This window comes from Heteronotia binoei, unplaced genomic scaffold, assembly GCF_032191835.1.
Source record: "Heteronotia binoei isolate CCM8104 ecotype False Entrance Well unplaced genomic scaffold, APGP_CSIRO_Hbin_v1 ptg000055l___fragment_3, whole genome shotgun sequence".
Taxonomy (NCBI): Eukaryota; Metazoa; Chordata; class Lepidosauria; order Squamata; family Gekkonidae; genus Heteronotia; species Heteronotia binoei.
The window spans coordinates 151369-171197 of NW_026799985.1; the positions used below are offsets into that span (position 1 = coordinate 151369).

The window sequence follows — 19829 nt, forward strand, 5'->3', positions numbered from 1 at the left end:
CACAAAACTCAGAGCGTTGGAACCTCTAGGCACCCATAGAGGTTGCTCTACTGGGCCATGGGAATTCCATTGCCCTGAATTTTATAATGACTTGTATTTCAGCAGTCACTTGTTCCAGTCTGTTTCTGAAATGATGTTGTAGTAAAACGGGTTTCTCAGCTTTCTGAATCTCAGCTTTCAGATTTGTTTCCATTCATCTTTTAGTATACACAGGCCACAAGGGCACAGGGTTCAGCAGTTGGGTATTGGATTTATATCCTGCCCTCCACTCTGAAGAGTCTCAGAGCGACTCACAATCTCCTTTACCTTCCTCCCCCACAACAGACACCCTGTGAGGTGGATAGGGCTGGAGAGGGCTCTCACAGGAGCTGCCCTTTCAAGGACAAACTCTGCCAGAACTAGGGCTGACCCAAGGCCATTCCAGCAGGTGCAACTGGAAGAGTGGGGAATCAAACCCGGTTCTCCCAGAGAAGAGTCCGCACACTTAACCACTACACCAAACTGGCTCTCCAGTAGGTAGTAGTTGGTAGGGTTGTGCCACTGGGCTGGTCACTATTAGGTTGGCAGAGGGCTCTGCTGCTTAGCACCAGTGCATTCGATGCACTATTTCTGTGCTGCAGTCCTTGCAGAAAGCAGCCCCTCCCCCCGGTTTGTAATTCAGAGAGATTCTCACCTTTCCCCCCTGCCATAGGAAAGCATGGGGAATCAGGAAACCCTCTTTGGGTGCTCCTAGAATTGGACCCCCTTGGTCCAATCTTTTTGAAACTTGGGGATTCTGTGGGGGAGAGGCTCCTGCAGCTGCCCTGAAAATTTGGAACCTCCTTCCTCCAGCCTCTATTAATTATAACCTATTTTGACATTGACTTCAGTGGCCCATAGAGTATAAACATGGGATGGGGAATTGGACTCCCTGGTCAAATCTTTTTGAAACTTGGGGGATCTGTGGAGTAGAGGCTTCTGCAGCTGCCCTGCAAATCTGGAGCTTCCCCCCAGCCTCCATTAATTATACCTTATTTTGCCATTGACTTCAACGGCCCATAGGGTGTAATGGAGCTAGATAGCTGACAAATTTCATTGACTATTTGCAGCTGCTGTATTCAACAGCCAAATAAAAATCTGATCCAACTGTATATGGCCCAAATCAGTTGTTTTTCAGACTTGTATTCAGTTCAGCTGAACTGAATGCACACCCCTAATTAGCTCTCCTTGGACAGCTCATTTCATGAGACATTTCACTCTTTCTGTTATGATCCATGGCTTGAACTTCTGTCTTAAATGTAAAATCAGCAGTTTTCTTTCTAAATTATTTCATGTTGGTGTATTTTTAAAAGTGTAAGGCTACTTTAAAAAAAGTCATTTCTACACTAGTCAGATAAGCGAATGAGGGAGCAGAAAGCAAACAGTTATGAAAGCATTACAAGCAGCTCCAGCCCAAAGGTGCATGGCACCCTAGGCATACTCATGGCCCACTGCCCCCCTTCACAGCACCCCTCGTGCCTCCTCCCTATGCTACCCCTGGCGCCACACCCTCGGCACCTCCCCCCTCCCCATCATGCCTCCTCCTCCTCCTTCCCTTCCCCACCCCAATGGCCGAAACAGCGATTGAGCGTGGTGCTCCCGGGCTATCTAAAGGCGCCCCCCGCCGATCAGCTGATCAGCAGGTAAAACCTGGCTGTCAGTGCCTGGATAGGAAGGAAGTGGGGAGGACTCAGTGGTGGTGGCTGTCCTTTCAGGGTGCTGATCTTTCCTGCTGCTGCTGGCCTGTCCCAGCACTGACAGTGAGCACGCCATGTGGTTTTACCTGCTGATCAGCTGGTCAGCAGGGGGCGCCTTTAGATAGCTCAGGAGTGCAGCACTCGACTGCTGTCCCAGGCATTGAAATAGACCTTGGGTGTAGAAGAAGAAGAAGAAGAAGACTGCAGATTTATACCCCGCCCTTCTCTCTGAATCAGAAACTCAGAGCGGCTTACAATCTCCTATATCTTCTCCCCCCACAACAGACACCCTGTGAGGTGGGTGGAGCTAAGAGGGCTCTCACAGCAGCTGCCCTTTCAAGGACAACCTCTGCCAGAGCTATGGCTAACTCAAGGCCATTCCAGCAGGTGCAGGTGGAGGAGTGGGGAATCAAACCCGGTTCTCCCAGATAAGAGTCCACGTACTTCACCAAACTGGTAGAAGGGAGGGAGGAGGCTGGGAAGTGGGCAAATTAAGCATTTACCTAGGGGGGAGGCCAACTTTAGCCAACTTTAGCACCCCTGCCCTGCCGGTGACCTAGGCAACCACCTGGTTTGCCTAGTGGGTAAGCCGGCCCTGATTACAAGCAGATAAGTCATGTCTTGCCTATTAACTGGAGTGTTTCCTGTCAATGAAAACAGAAGACTAAAAAGTGCAACATGTAAGCTGCCAATCGAAAGTAAAGCTAGATTTACTTATTACTTCATAATACCTATATCTTATGGTTTTGCTACAAGATCTTCAAATCAGATGACAAAGTATTCTATAACATTTTTCTAAAAATCAATGTAATCAGCTCCTGATTGGATCAGATGCCTTGCAGGATCCTAAAGTGTGTTTTATATGAATGTATGGATTCCTCTCATGAAGGGAGAAAACGAACTGAAAGACATATCTACAAAAAATGTGTGTGGTAATTAATATGTACATGTTATCAAAGATTTCAGGTTTTCACGGCTGGTAACATCATTAGGGTTTGTAGAATCTTTCGGGATCAAGTGCCGTGTTCTACTGGAGAAAGTTTTCCTTCCAGACGTTTCGTTCTCAGCTGCGGAGAACATCCTCAGTGGAGGATGAGGATGTCCCCACTGAGGATGTTCTCCGCAGCTGAGAACGAAACGTCTGGAAGGAAAACTTTCCCCAGTAGAACACGGCACTTGATCCCGAAAGATTCTACAAACCCTAATAATATGTACATGGTTTTGTTGAAAACAGAGGAGGAACAAGTTCAGCAGAGATGACTTTGATGAGAAACAATATACTAAAAAATATATGTGGCCAGATCCAATGATACAAAATTTCAGTTCAGACTGAAAATAAGAGGTATTAATTGCGTTGTTACCCAAATAGGTATATACATGTCAGGGTTGCAGAGGCATTTAACTTCTTGCATGGAACAAACATGCGTACTTTGGGAAATCTGTGTGCTTGGTATCTTAGCCTTTGTATACTAAGGTCCAGTTCCAAATTAACACTCAGTAAAAAATTAGGAGGAAAAGTCTCTTAAATGGGTTTATTTTATAAATAGAAAAAGAGGCCAAATTAAACTATGCAGTGTGTAATGTACTCAGAGACGAGACGTGTTGAAGGCAACATGCTTTAATGGATGGTACATCACAACAGAACAGGCAACGCGGGCCAGGACCTGCTTTATATACACACAGCCCGGAACGGCCCCCCAGCTGGCCCAGGCCAATCCTGGCCGGTCAAACTTCCTGCCACAGATCTTGATTGGCAGAGTCCTTTCGCGCGCTTTGCCGAGTGACCAGGGGATTCCTCTTGGTCGCCTCTGCTGTATGGCCGCGCGGTGCTTTACTAAAGCACAATACACTACACTCCTCCCCCCCTAGTTCAAGTCACATAATCCTGCAAGTAGGCGGGGGCCCGGCGTTCCCGGGTTGATCGCCTTGGGGTCCCTTGGGGTGTTGGGGCGGCCCCCACAGAGGAGCTCTCCTCTTGGCTATTCTCTTCCGGCGGCTGGCGGGCCACCACCGGTGGCGGTTCTGGGTCGGCCGGTCTCGGGGAGTCGTATGTTGGCAGGGTTGGCGCCGGCGGGGCCGCTTCAGGTGGTTCCGTTGTTGGCTTGCTCCCACTCGCTGCTTCCCCAGTCGCTGTTGGCTCCTCCTGCACGGTGCGGCGCCGCAGCTGGTCGATGTGTCTCCGGAGGATCTGGACCCCTCCGTCAACACCTCGTACGATCGGGACCCCATCACCCGCAGTACCCGCCCTGCTACCCACTCTGGTCCGCTTGCGAAGTTCTTCGCAAAGACCGGGTCGCACGGGAAGAACCCCCACACTGCTTCCCTGACTTCGGGGGAATTGCAGATGTCGATAGCCCGGTCTGGGTGCAGCCTGTCCAGCCTGGTTATCAGTTTCCTCCCCATGAGTAGTTCCGCTGGGCTTGACCCTGTTGTGGGGTTGGGGGTAATTCTGCTGTGGAACAGGAAGGCTGCCAGGCGGTGGTCCCAGTCCCCCTGCATTATGCAACCCAGGGCCTCTTTGGTGGTCCGCACCATGCGTTCTGCCTGGCCGTTGGTGGCCGGATGGAAGGAGGCTGATCTAATGTGCTGGATGAGGTACCGACTGGTAAACTCCCGGAATTCCCGGGAGGTGAATGCCGTCCCGTTATCCGTGACCAGGGTGTCGGGGATCCCGTGCATACAAAAGACCCTCCGCAAAGCCCTGACGGCTGCTGCAGTGGAGGTGGATGCAACCGGAATCACCTCCAACCATTTGGTGTAGGCATCGACCAGGACGAAGAATATTTGGCCCTGGTATGGCCTGGCAAAATCTAAATGTAGGCAGGACCATGGCCGCCGGTTGGACTCCCAGCGGTGGATGGGGGCACTTGGCGGATCGGGCCGGGATTCTTGGCAGGGTTGGCACCTTCTCACCCACCCCTCAGTCTCCTCATCCATGCCTGACCACCATACGTAACTGCGGGCCAGGGCTTTCATTCTCACAATCCCGGGGTGGGTTTCGTGTAGGGCGTCTAGAATCTGCTTGCGCATGGGGGGGGACCACCACCCTGCTGCCCCAGAGTAAGCAACCCTTGTGAGAGGATAGTTCGTCCCTGCGTGACGCGAATGGCCTGAACTCACTGTCCACCTTGCCCGTAGGCCACCCCCTCCCCACCCAGTCCAGAACCCATGCGAGGATGCGGTCCCTGCCTGTAGCCCGAGCCACCTCAGCGGCGTGGAGTGGTTGCTCGGGCAGAGACTATGAGCATCACCTGGTGGGCCGGGGCGCGGCATGTGGCTGAGGGCGTCCGCGTGTCCCATGGCTTTGCCTGGGCGGTGCACCAAGGTGTAGGAGTAAGAGTTGAGGAATTGGTTCCACCTCAGGACTCGCAGGGAAAAGATTTGTGGGGTCTGCCTGTCAGGGGCGAGGAGGCCCAGGAGCGGCTTATGGTCCGTGGCAATGGTGAACCGCCTACTATATAGGTAGTCGTTCAACTTGTGCAGACATCCTCGAAGCTACCCGCCTGTACTTGCTCTACCCCCACTAACTGGATCCCCAGTGGTTGGAACCAGGCCAGCCCCAGTAAGGTGGTGAGCTGGCGCTTGACCACCAGAATGTCCAGAGGTCCCCTGAATTTCCCTCTCTCTACCCGTACCCGGGCCCAGCCCATGATGTGTACCGGGTTTTTTTGGAAGTCCCTCAGAACAAAGTCAGCCGGCCTCAGTTGGAGGCGGCGGCGGGGGGACAGTTTCTTTAGGGTTTCCTCTGAAATTATGGAGATGGAGGAACCTGAGTCCACTTCCATGAGGCATGGGGCGCCCTCGATGAGGACCATCATTTTAACCTTGTCGGGGGCGGAGAGGAGCAAGTTCAATACCTGCAGGCTGGTTGACGCTGTCATGTGGGCCTCGGTGGAGTCGTGATGCGCTGTCGGTCGCCGACAGCTGTTCTTGGCCCGGCAAGCCCGAGCGATGTGGCCCATCTTTCCACAGCTACGGCAGTCCATGTTGCGGTATGGACAGTCCCTCCTCTCGTGGGGGTCGCCGCAGCTGGCGCACTTGATGGTGGATGGTCTCTCCGTTGCTCGTTGCCTCGAGGGGGCTCTTGGGTCTGCTCCTTGTGGCCGCCGGAGCTGGAACGCCTCTTTGTCCTCCCGGTCGCCCGGCGCCATCTCTTCCTGGTGGACTGCCTCTCCACGTGGGTGGCTGTATGCTTTTGTGGCCCTCTCAAAGGCCGTTGCCTTGTTGAAGGCTTGTTGGAGGGTGAGCTCTTCCTTGGCAAAGAGCTTCTGTTGCAGCCTTTCGTCTCGGAGGCCCCAGACGAATCGATCTCTCAAGGCCTCCCCCTGCTTATCGAAGCTGCAGTTCCCTGCGATCTGCTGGAGAGCGGCCAGGTAGACTGCCGCCATTTCCCTGGGCTTCTGATCCCTCTTATGGAAGAGGAATTGGCGGGCTACGATGGACGGTTGGGGAGAGAAATGCCCTGTGAGGAGTCGGACGACCTCCCCGTATGTCCTCCCCGTATGTCCTCTCGGTGAGCTTCACGGGGGCAGAGAGACCGCGCCACAGATCTTGATTGGTGGAGTCCTTTCACGCGCTTTGCCGAGTGACCAGGGGATTCCCCCTGGTTGCCTCTGCTGCATGGCCGCGCGGTGCTTTACTAAAGCACAATACACTACACAGTGTAAAAAAAAAGCATCAATGAAAATTACGGAAAATAAAAAGTATCTTGGTAAATTATTCATAAAAAACTTTCCCTAGAAAACCTGTCTACCTAAAGGTGAATAAACTCATAAAAAAACAAGGAGACACAGAAACATGTCCCTGAAGAGAAGTGAGGGAAGAGAGGATTGTCCTTGGCAGTGAAGAAGCGCCTTCATGAGCTGAAACTGACCATTCTGTTGAAGGAAGTGCAGCAGCAGTTCAGTAGAGTGGAGAGTTGAGATTGGATTGAGGGCCAACCGTGAGGCTAGGGTAATGTGATAAATCCAAAACTAGCTACAAACACTGGGATTGAGGGGTAACTATACCTTTTTGCCTGTGATGAAAAGGGAGAGAAGTGCTGGCATTGGAATGTAGGGTAATAAAAATGTGGTCTTTTGAGGATAACAAGCCTGAAAAAAATCCTTTATTGTGGAGTCTTTCCGTTTCTGCATTGAGAGTGACAGAAATGTTCTCTTGGAGTTTTTTGTATGTATCTATTGTTTTGTAAATCTGGGTTGTTAGAATTAGATCGCTGAGAGGAGGCTCCACAGTCCTTGGGAGAAACGGACTTTTAACAAGACTGATAGAGGAGCTGCCCTGCATTCCTTTCTTCTTCTGCCTTTTGATATTGTTTTGATTCAGTTCTATCATTCCTAGGCCCACACTGAGGTGTACATGTGTGTATAACAAAACTGGAGACCCCTGTGGGCTGAAGTTCTCAGGGGCATCAATGCCTCATCTTTATTGAAGGTGTACTGCCAAAAAAAGTCTTAACTAGAAACTCAAGTTCACTTCAATACAAGAATATCTTGTATTGTTAAAGAGTGTTAAAGAAATATATTTATATTCACATATCCACAATCTGATTGTCATTCACTCTTAGGGTTGCCAAGTCCAATTCAAGAAATATCTGGGGACTTTGGGGGTGGAGCCAGGAGACTTTGGGGGTGGAGCCAGGAGACATTGGGGGTGGGGCCAGGAGCAAGTTGTGACAAGCACAATTGAACTCCAAAGGGAGTTCTGGCCATCACATTTCAAGGGACTGAACACCTTTTAAATGCCTTCCTTCCATAGGAAATAATGAAGGATAGGGGCACCTTCTTTTGGGGCATATAGAATTGGACCCCCTGGTCCAATCTTTTTGAAACTTGGAGGGTATTTTAAGGAGAGGCACCAGATGCTGCGCTGCAAATTTGGGGCCTCTACCTCAAAAAACAGCACCCACAGAGCCCCAGATACTTGTGGATCCATTCTCCATTATTTCCTATGGGAATAGCTCTCCATAGGGAATAATAAAGTTCCCAGCAGATATTTCCCTCCCCTCCCCCCGCTTTCTGATGATCCTGAAGTGGGGGGAGGGCCTCCAAACCAGGGGATCCCCTGCCCCCACCTGGGCATTGGCAACCCTATTCATATCTATAACTTGTGAAGAGACAAACCAGCAGAAGTACAGCTGAGCATGCATTCCCAGCACAATCAGACCCTACAGAAGGAAAAAGGGCTCTCAGCAGCGGTCTCCAACAGACACATGCATCTAGGAATCCGCATCCGAAGCACCCCACTTTCCTCGGTGCCCCTATCCTAGAAGCCTTCCAGGGTCAGCAGCCACTCACCCCCTCTCTGGAACGCAGGCAGCCTCTTCCGCACAAAGACAACCGCCAATAGCGGGCAACGACTCGAGCTCGCTCCACCGCCCTACATGAAGTATTCCTCTGCTCGCTAAGCATTTTGGGAAATGTAGTCCATAGTGGACTTCAAGCGCTCAGTGATCTGTTTGCCGTTCTCCCCCTCCCCTCCCCCGCTTTCCCTTTTATGGCCAGCGGGGGGAGGAGGCTCCAAATCGGGGGTCTCCAGGCCTAGCGGGGGATTTGGGAACCCTATTCACTCTTGTTGGAAAAATGCATGACTGTACTTTGAGACGTTGTTAAGAAGTTACAACCTTCACTGCTGGCATCCAATGTTCCAATTTCTAACAGGCATTGGGATGCGTGGTGGGGGGTTGAGTATGTCCTTGCATGATATAGGACCTTCCTTCTCCAGCATCCTGCCCTGCTTGATAACAGGTGATTTCTAATGCTATGGTAATACTGAGTTTTTAAAACATTTAATTAGCAAAGTGTTCTGTAGCTTCCATCCGAGTCCCTTATGAGGAATAGCACTGGTATGACTACACTTGGTGATGCATTCTATATGGGGTGCATCCTATCTCATTTGTGGCAACAAATCCTAAGATTTAGACTAGATTGATAAATGCAATATTAATTTAATTTTAATTCATAAATAGTTTTGCATTGTTTTATTTATTTATTATCAATTGCACCCCACCTTCCTTTTGTTGCTCAAAGTGAGTTACAAATCTCAATTTAAAACAAAGAAAGTACAGTAATCCCCCCTTCCCCTATACAAATCTGCAGTCTACATCCCATTCAAATGGCCTTGCAGCACCTTCTCAAAATTCTTCAGAGGCTGCAGACCTTTTACTTCAGGGTTCCCTAACCTTTTTGTGTCTGTGGGCATGTTTGGAATTCTGACACAATGTGGTAGGCACAGCCACAAAATGGCTGCCACAAAACAGCTTTCACAAGAGGTAGATACAGCCACAAAATGGCTGCTGCAGCTTATTTTCCAGCACACACACACTAGTTTTTTACTAGTGCTGCTCCACCCCCCAGGCTTTTGTTTTCCCTGGTGCAAGTGATTTATTTCCTACCAGTTTCTCTGTGGGTGCATTTTGAGGTGCAGCTCCCTCCAGTTCCCCTTGTGGCTTTGTGATGCTGTCTTTTAAGGATTAAGAAACAGCAAGGGGAACTGGAACAAGCTGCGCCTCAAAATGAGCTCACGGAGCAACTGGTGGAAGATCAATTGCTTGGGCCAGGGGAAAATAGAAGCCTAGGGGTGGAGCAACACTAGTGAGAAATTGGTAAGAGTGATGATTCTTGCACTGTGGTGGCAGCTCCTGTCCAACCAATGTTTAATAAAAATCTGCATAGCCAATCAGAATCTTTGCTGGGCCAAAGCCCCTCCTGGCCTTGCTTACTTTCTAAAACACTTGTTGAGCACCAGAAAAGGCGTTGATGGGTGCCACGTAAGGCTGCCAACCTCCAGGTGGTTAGCAAAACTATAGGGTCTTAGTGTACAGCTGTGTAAATAAAAAAACTGCTAAGAGACACCATAAATTTTAAACAAGACAGTGTAATGTAGAGGTCAGTAGTGTACTGACAAAACTTGCACATAGAACTTCAAATAGAAAGCATGTAGCAAAAAAACATAAACAGAAGGCAGTTCAAAAGCAATCTTTCCAATCACAAAGGAGTGGAACTAAAAGAAGACCTTCCAAAGACATCTGTTCTAGATATCAAGATGTTTCATCCGTCTTTCTTCAGTTTGGAGGCTTCTCTTTACAATACATTCACAGGAGACCAACAAGGTTCAGAACATGTCTGTAAGAACCTGGAAATCTTACAGACATGTTCTGAACCTTGTTAGTCTGAACCTATTAGCACTCCCTTGTGATTGGAAAGCCTGCTTTTGAACTGCCTTCTGTTTATGTTTTTTTGCTACATGCTTTGTATTTGAAGTTCTGTGTGCAGGTTTTGTCAGTACACCACTGATCTCTACATTACTCTGTCATGCAGTTTAAAAATTATGGTGTCTCTTAGCGGTTTTTTTATTTACACCTCAGGTGGTGGCTGGAGATTTCTTGAGATTTCAGCTGATCTCCGGAAGATAAAGCTAAAGGAAATGGCTGCTTTAGAAGGTGGAGTGTATGGCAAAATACCCCAGCTGAGGGCCTTCCCCTCCCCAGGCTCCACCCCCAGAATCTACAGGGATTTCCCAATCTAGAGCTGGCAACCTTTGCATCGACTTTGATGCCAGTAGCTCATAGGCTTGCCAATCCCCACGTCCCAGAAGGGGTTCTCCCACTTTCCCAGGCTCCTTCTCGCTCCCAGTCAGCTGGCTGGCAGGGGGAAGCCCTAGGGTTGCCAAGTCCAATTCAAGAAATACCTGGGGACTTTGAGGGTGGAGCCAAGATAGGGTTGCCAAGTCCAATTAAAGAAAAATCTGGGGACTTTGGGGGCGGAGCCAGGAGACTTTGGGGGTGGAGCCAGGAGACCTTGGGGGTGGAGCCAGGAACAAGGATGTGACAAGCATAATTGAACTCCAAGGGAGTTCTGGCCATCACATTTAAAGGGACAGCTCACCTTTTTAAATGCCTTTCTTCCATAGGAAATAATTAAGGATAGGGGCACCATCTTTTGGGGCTCATAGAATTGGACCCTCTGGTCCAATCGTTTTGAAACTTGGGGGGTATTTTGGGGAGAGGCACTAGATGCTATACTAAAAATTTGGTGCCTCTACCTCAAAAAATAGCCCCCCCAGAGCCCTCAATACCCACGGATCAATTCCCTATTATTCCCTATGGGAATTGTTCTCCATAGGGAATAATAGAGTGCCTAGTAGACATTTCCCTCCCCCCCCACGCTTTCTAAAGGAAGGGGGAGGGCCTCCATACCAGGGAATTCCCCCCTCCCTGCCCCCTCCCTCTCTCACACACACAAACAAACACTTACCGCACTTGGTCTTCTTCCCTCTGCCTGCTCTGAAAACGAAAGCAAAGAAAGGGCGGGGCCGTTCTCCGAAGCTTTTCCTGTTTCCTCCTTCCTGCCCAGCCTTAAAGGGGCAGAAATTTTACAAACTGCTCAGGACTCAGGAGCTCTACACCAACATGAACGCTTCAGGTATGTTCTCCCCCCCCCTCCACCCCCCCACCCCCCCGCTTCCTGATTTCTGGAGACCGGGGGATGAAGCTGGGAACCCAGGAGCCTCCCGGAAAAGCGGGGGGATTGGGAAGCCTAAGCCAAGATCAAGGCTGTGACAAGCATAATTGAACTCCAAAGGGAGTTCTGGCCGTCACATTTAAAGGGACGGCACACCTTTTCAATGCCTTCCTTCCATAGGAAGTAATGAAGGATAGGGGCACCTTTGTTTGGGGCTGATAGAATTGGACCCCCTGGTCCAATCTTTTTGAAATTTGGGGGGTATTTTGGGGAGAGGCACTAGATGCTGTACTGAAAATTTGGTGCATCTACCCCAAAAAACAGCCCCACCAGAGCCCCAGATACCCGCAGATCAATTATCCATGGTTTTCTATGGGAATAAATCTCCATAGGGAATAACAGAGTTCCCAGCAGACATTTCCCTCCCCTCCCCCTGCTTTCTGACGACCCTGAAGTGGGGGGAGGGCCTCCAAACCAGGGGATCCCCTGCCCCCCACCTGGGGATTGGCAACCCTAGGAAGCCCTGTCCCCACAGCCACCATGTACCTTTCCACCTCCAGAGGCTTTAGACTCCACTCAGAAAGGCTTCCTCTTGGGATGGTATGTCTGTGTCTTTATGGCTGAAGGGGGTGGGGGAGTAGGCAGAACAACATGGCTGCTCCCAGTGGCTGTGAAAGCAGCTCAGCCCCTCTGTTGGTTGCACAATCTTTTTAGAAGTCATTTGTGTAGGAAAGGTAAACGTGAACCTTTGGTTGCTCTGTGTTACTTTGAAGAAGTTGGAAGTTCAGCAACTCATGAGTAGAGATGCCAATCCCCAGGTGGGAGCAGGCCCTCCCCTGCTTCAGAGTAATCAGAAATGGGGGAGGGAGGAGGCAAATGTCTGTTGGGCACTTCATTATTTCCTATGGAGATCAATTCCCATAGGGTATAATGGAGAATTGATCTGGGGGTATCTAGGGCTCTGGAGGGGCTGTTTTTTGAGATAGAGGCATCAAATTATCCGTATAGCATCTGATGACTCTCCTCAAAATGCTCTCCAAGATAAAAATGATTGGACCAGGGGGTCCAATTCTGTGAGCTCCAAAAGAAGGTGCCTCTATCCTTCATTATTTCTAACGTAGGGAAGGCATTTAAAAGGTGTGCTTTAAATGTGATGACCAGAACTCCCTTTGGAGTTCAGTTGTGCTTGTCACAACTTTGCTTATGGCTCCACCCCCAATGTCTCCTGACTCCACCCCCAAAGTCCCCAGATCTTTCTTGAATTGGACTTGGCAACCCTAGTAGCTTAGGAATTAGAATTTTTGCTCACAAGTCTCCACAGCTTAGAGGGAGCATTGCTGAGGACTGTAGTAGTTAGTATATAGGAAGAAACACTATCATAAGGATTACATTTTTAAATTGCTTAAAACATTTTCCTGAGTTAAACAGACATACACCCAAAATATTTTTCAGTGCTTTTAAAAGCTAAAACTAATCTTTAAACTCTGTGAATCTAAACTCCTACACAGTGTTTATTTAAACATATTTTATGAAGCCTCAATTTCTATCAGCATTTCTGATCTTTAAACTTGTATATAGGCTACCCAGTCATCAAGAAGAGACGTTAGATAGTGGTTTTCAGAAGTGTGTGTTCAAATCTCATAGGGAGTTATCATTTACTTAAAAAACTATTCACACAGGCAAAGAGCTTTTTTTTAACTTGCCAGATATTATCAGGAACACATGGAAACATTCTACCTAATGTATAGCATATTGAACCTCTTGGAATATGCAGCTTGGTCTGCAGAATAATTTATCTGATGTTGTTAGGACATCAAAGCTTTTGGCAGCTTATTTGATCTTTAGAAGCATGAATAATTAGAAATTGTACAGTATGCGAAACTTTTTTAAAAGTATTTTATCAGGTTGTTTTAGGATTTTGTAAATTGAAATAATACAGTTTTGATTGAACATTCTGACCTGTCAAAAGATGCCACAATCTCTTTTCAGAGTAAGGCATGAGAAATATCACAAGCTTTAAAAGAGCTGCTTGCAGAAACTTACTTGCAGTGACCTATAAAAGCACAGAAAAATAATTTGCCACAAGCTGTAACTTGGACAGAATCAGAGCCCTCACAGTATAAAGCTGTGTGATATGCCCAGCAAAATTTTAGATCTAATTTATGCACTTAGCTGCAAATCTATTAATAGCTTCTCTGAGATCAAGAAAAAATGCATTCATAGAGCTGTAGTGTGTAACATAAGTCACTGGCCTTTCCTTCAGAAAATATCTGTTCAGAAATTATTATAAGTTGGCCTAAAACTGAATAAAAGATTTAATAACATGTCTTCAACATTAAAATGTTTTCACTTTATAGACAGAGAGAAAAACTTTTTTAAAATTTCCTGCTATAATAGTAACTGTTTTTAATACTATTTAATGCCTTCATTTAGTTTTGAAATCCCTTGTGAGAAAGTCAAACAGAGACCCATTTTGTAAAAGTAATGGTCACCAGAGGACTTGTATATTGATGTTTGCACATTAATTTCCTATATACAAAATATGCAGATTGTTAGTATTAGCTACTACCCTGCTGATACAGTTGGCTACATTTGAATAATCAGTATGGGCAAATGACAGTTGTACTTATGATTACCACCATGTATTAAGTACGCATTGAAACTCAAGGCCAAAGGTTAAATGGTACATTACATTTAAGAACTGAAATAAGCTATTGAAAATACTGACATGATTAATACCTTGTTTCTAATTACACACAACTTTGGATGGTTAATACAGCTCCTGTCTCCCTACAGAGGCTCTTTTTTTCTTTTTCATTATATTAAGGCGCTTCAAGTGCATGCATATACATCACCGTTTCATTCTTCTGGACTTTAAGTAATGCTAAATACCTGATCTGACTCCATTAACATCCATTGGGTTTGAAATGATGCATGGTAACATTAAAATGCTGATTGTGGATGGGTTTTTTGGGCGGTGGTGGAATGTCTCATTCACATATGCAAATTCTTGGAATAATCAGGTGATGAACCAGCATGTATGAACCAACTCATCATGTGCAAGGAATAGTAGAACTAGAGATGGAAGCCACTTTTCTACAAGCTTCCCCTTCCTTTCAGAAATAATGGAATTCTATTCAGGGAAATGAAAGTGCAGTGTGGCACTGACATTCTCCTTCCAATGTCATACTTTGCCCATATGGGTGATGGCACAGCTTGTATCTGCCATGTAAACATGTTAGAATCAGGGTGGTTGACATATCACTAGATAGGTTGAAAAGGACAGAGCCCACTGCCGTTTGGGCTTCTTCAGGCAATCAAGTTCCAGTGCCCTAGTGTACATTAAGTGCAGAACGAAACTGAGGTATGAAACAGAGCAAGGCTGTTAATGATAGACATTTGTGAGGTCATTAATTTGTAAAAAAAGAAAAAGTAAAGGTAGTCCCCTGTGCAAGCACCAGTGATTTCCAACTCTGGGTTGACATTGCTTTCACAACATTTTCACAGCAGACTTTTTACAGGGTGGTTTGCCATTGCCTTCCCCAGTCATATGCACTCCCCCCCTCAGCAAGCTGGGTACTCATTTTACCGACCTCGGAAGGATGGAAGGCTGAGTCAAACTCGAGCCAGCTACCTGAACCCAGCTTCCGCTGGGATCGAACTAAGGTTGTGAGCAGAGTTTAGGACTGCAGCTTTACCACTCAGCACCACGGGGTTCTTCATTAACTTGTAGGATCACCTTAAGTTGGAAGAGACTCGATGACACTTCACACACATGTCAAATCAACCCTCATTTAAAATATGTCACTCAGTCTAGACTTTATATATTCAAGGAAGGATGTGCAGGAGTCCGCATGGCTTTAGTCTAAATTATGCATTTGAGTTTGTACTATTCTATATAAACTCAGTACAGTTTCAGGAACACAGCATAAACATTTACTGCAAATTTACTTAAATTGTTTGGCAATCAGTGGTTGTAAATTCTTGTAAATTCTTTTTTGTACTCCTTATGCCTTGGTCACCGGAATGATGGATTTTAAAAATTAAAACATTTCTTACTAACTATAAATATCAGTGCACCTATATGAAACAGGAAATCCTGAGCCAAAATCAATAATTAATTTTAAAACTTTTTTCTGGGAAAAAAATCTGTTACATATTGGAGAGAAAAATGTTTTACATCATTTTTAATCATTGTTTATTCTTGTAAGCCACTCTGAATACAGAAAAGCAATTTTTTAAAAAAGAAATGGACAGATGATTTTCTAATGTAAAACAATGAAACTGTGGTCAAGTACATATTTTAAAAAGCTCTACCATAGGCCCTTCTAACTGGTGTTATCTTCCATTAGAACACTTTCCATGTTGTGTGGTGGCAGCAATCAGGTGAAATTGGTGTATGGAGTGGTGGTAGCAATCAGATAAGATTTATTTTCTAGGATTGCTTAGGACCTCATTGCTCTTGACATTGTTAACTCTCTATTTTTTTTTGCAGATGTTGATGAATGTCAAGCTATCCCTGGAATTTGCCAAGGAGGAAACTGCATCAATACTGTTGGTTCGTATGAGTGCAAGTGCCCTGCTGGCCACAAACAGAATGAAGTAATACAGAAATGTGAAGGTAAGTCTGAAGTACTTTGATGGTGTTCATGGTCTTAATCTGAATTATGGTTTACAAAGACGTGCAAAAAACACATTTAAATTAATGAACAGGGATTGACTGCAGAGGTAATTATCTGCCTTCAGAAGGATAGGGACTTTTTTTTTTTTTTGCTGAGTCTCTCTTCCGCTGTAGATTCCCATTTTGCCCCCTACACTATTCCCCAGGGCCAGCATTTTGAGTTGCTCATGAGTTGCTGTTGGAGGAGGGAATTTATGAAAATCTCATCCCTACCATAAACGGGTTACACTAGTGAAACTAACCCTTGGGTTTAGCTCCAGTTCAAAAGCAAAAATTTAGCAATCTTTGGATGTTGTAGTGTATTGTGATACAGTCAGGCAGAACTAATTTTTTTTCCGTTTTGTTGCTGAATGAAAGAAAAAAATAAATTAATTACAAGTGTAATATGAGGAAGGGAGCTTTGATTCTGGAAACCTTGTACCCAAAAAATCTTGTTGATTTCTAAGGTGCTCCTAGACTCAAATTTAGCTGTTGTACAGGTACAATGTTTCTTGTCAACCAAAAAACCTACTTTCAATCCCCCACCTCAAAGAGGCCAGGCTCAAGACAACCAGAGCCATGCCCTTTTCTGTTGTAGCTCCGTGCTGGTGGAATGAGCTTCCAAAGGAGGTTAGGGCCCTGTGAGAGCTTGCATAGTTCTGCAGGGCCTACAAAACAGTGCTCTTCCACCAGGCATGTGCTAACTAAGATCAATGACAACAGACAGTAAACCATCTGGCCCCATAATAACATCTATCTGGCACATCTCAAATGCACAATCATGACTTTAGGACCTGTCCTTCTCTGAGATCGAAATAGTACCCAATACTTTATGTTTTTAATTATTCTGTATTTTTATATTTTTATTATTGAGGTTTATATCATTACTGGGTTTTATCTGACTTTTATGAAATGTAAGCTGCCCTGAGCCTGCTTCAGCGGGGAGTGCGGGATATAAGCCAAATAAATAAATACATAGGGTGTTTTTAGAGAGCAATATGAGTGGATGTTACAGTCGTTCCAAGTGCTGTTTTCTTGAGGCCACTTCTAAGAGAGAATCATTCAGTTATCAAGATGGCCTGAGAAGAACAGCTGTTTTTTGACAAGAATTGAGGAGGAGGAGAAGGAATGAGGTACAATGAGGAATGAGGTACAATGCTGGACCTAGACAGTGGCCCCAGCAGTCAGTCATGCTTCTCAGTGGAAATCTGTACTTGCATTACCAGTTAATATACTCTTACTCTTTTAACACTTGCCAACCAGATCTAAATGACAAATTGGCTGCTTCTCAGATTGTGCCCAAATCTGTTGCTTCAAGATGGTGTCTCCTCCCTACTTCATAATAGAAACTGACTTTGCTCTAAGTTATTTTTAAAAATAAAACATCTCAAACAATGTGGCTTTGGATGTGCATTTCGCATATACATTAGCTCTTTTCCACTCTTTTGGCACACCTCCAGTCTTCCAAAAGGTCTTCAAAATGACAGACAAAGGCTCTGCAGGCTCTCTAGAACAGGGGTGTCAAGCATGCAGCCCATGGTCCAGATGTGGCCTCCACAGAGCTCCTATCATTCGTTTGAACAACTGACTGACATCTGCTCCCTTCTTCCTCTCTTTTTTTTCATTCTTCATCATAGCTTGCTTTGCCAGGGTCTCTCAATCGCACAGGAGCTACAGAGCAAGAGAGCTTGCTTTGTCAAGCTGTCTCAATCGCACAGGACTACAGAGCAAGAGAGCTTGCTTTGCCAGGCTCTCTCAATCACATAGCAGATCTACTGAGTCAGTCCCTCTTTCCTCCATTGGCCAAGGCTCCTCCTTGTCCCCTAGAGAGGAAGAGAGGGGGAGGGAGGGAAAGAGCCACAGCCTACTTTGCCCAGTTCCCTCCATCACATGGCAGAGATAACAAAGCACCTTTAAGAGCAACAAAGTTGTTTTTTGTCTTGCTACAGAGAGAGGGGGAGAGAGAGAGTATGTGTTTGTGTTTGTTTGGGCTCCCTATGCCAGGGCTCTCCTGGGTGCAACTGGGTTCCCCTTCTCTTTTTCACTATATTCATAACCTCATGATCCAGTCTTTCTCAGTAGGAAAGCAATGTGAACCATTGAGATGAGAAATAACAAGGTGGATTAGGCTGAAACATGGGTCCAGACCAAGATCACCCAGGACATTTCCTTTATAAACTGGGGACTTTGAACTTAGACTTCCCAGATAATAAGCTGATACCAACCACTATACATTGCTGCCTCTCTGTTCTTGCACTGCCACAGAAGAATTCATAGTTAATTTTCTGGGGAAGACAAACACATAGCCCTCAGTCTGTGTCATGGTGCCTTCACATGTTCTTGACCAGCACATGACGCAACTTACGTACAAAACCTCACAATACTCAGCCATTTCATGTTTTTATCTGAGTCTTAGGCTCAAAGCATTAATCATGTGATTTCTGTAATGAATATCAGTAAATCAAAAGTAGGTTTGCAACTTAGATACACACCAGAACAGCATACTCAAAATTGCTACAACACAGATATTGTCTTCAGGTTTTGATGCAATAATTCAGAGCAAGAGGTGTCAGTTATCATGGACTATTAAATAAAAAAATATTGCAGAAGTGCTAATGTTTTAATCTTTCACTGCGTTTGTCTGTGCCCTTATATCTCTGCTACAAGGCATTACATTTTATGACGCACATGGCCAGCCTGACAAGGTCTCATTTGTGTCAGATCTGGTCCTCATAACAAATGAGTTCAACACCCCTGCTCTAGAAAGTTCTTTGAGCACTTTCAGGGCACATTATCTGGCCTGGGGGATTTGTACTCACCCAGTGCAGCCAGATTCCTCTCAGCAACCTCTTTGTTCATTGTCAATCAGCAGTCCGGATGCCATGTCTTGCCTACTGCCATCTCTAGATCGGTCTGTTCTCTTCTTCAGGGGGGAAAAACCCTAAGGGAAAAAAGCAAGGTAAAACAGGTATTGAGCCTGTCTGCTTTCTCTCTGTCCATTTTTGTGTTACATTGTAGCAAGCCTCCCTACAACAAGAAAAGCTTCTTCAAATATGTTAGGAGCAACTGCAAAGTAAAAGAGGTCATAGTCCTGCTATTGGGTTATATATTGGGTTAGGAAAGGCACAAACAGGCATAAGAAAATGCCTGCGTGGTTAACAAACAAAGTAATGGAAGCTGTAAAAGGTAAGAAGGACTCCTTTAAGCGGTGGAAAACCAGTCCAAGTGAGATTAGTAAAAGGGAACACAGGCTGTGGCAAATCAAATGCAAGACTGTGATCAGGCAGGCAAAAAGGGACTATGAGGAGCATATTGCAAAAAACATAAAGACCAACAATAAAACTTTCTTTAAATATATTAGAAGTAGGAAACCAGCCAGGGAGGCAGTGGGGCCCTTGGATGACCATGGGGTAAAAGGATTACTGAAGGAGGATAGGGAAATGGCTGAGAAGCTAAATGAATTTTTTGCCTCCGTCTTCACTGTGGAAGATGAGAACTTTTTGCCCGCCCCAGAACCACTAATTTTGGAAGGGGTATTGAAAGACCTGAGTCAGATTGAGGTGACAAAAGAGGAGGTCCTACAACTGATAGACAAATTAAAAACTAATACGTCACCAGGTCCGGATGGCATACATCCGAGAGTTCTGAAAGAACTCAAAGTTGAACTTGTGGATCTTCTAACAAAAATCTGTAATCTTTCATTGAAATCTGCCTCCGTTCCTGAGGACTGGAAGGTAGCAAATGTCACCCCCATCTTTAAAAAAGGTTCCAGAGGAGATCCGGGAAATTACAGGCCAGTCAGTCTGACTTCAATACCGGGAAAGTTGGTAGAAAGCATTATCAAGGACAGAATGAGTAGGCACACTGATGAACACGGGTTATTGAGGAAGACTCAGCATGGGTTCTGTAAGGGAAGATCTTGCCTCACTAACCTGTTACATTTCTTTGAGGGGGTGAACAAACATGTGGACAAAGGAGACCCAATAGATGTTG

General features: G+C 46.0%; 1 protein-coding gene across 1 annotated transcript in view; it reads left to right on the plus strand.

Moving 5' to 3' along the window:
* FBN2 (fibrillin 2) overlaps window positions 1–19829 on the plus strand; it is a 363281-nt gene that overhangs the window by 80118 nt on the left and 263334 nt on the right. Inside the window, exon 7 of the mRNA XM_060263402.1 lies at window positions 15672–15797. Within this exon, the coding sequence (XP_060119385.1) occupies window positions 15672–15797 (126 nt within the window). The remainder of the gene's footprint in view (window positions 1–15671; window positions 15798–19829) is intronic.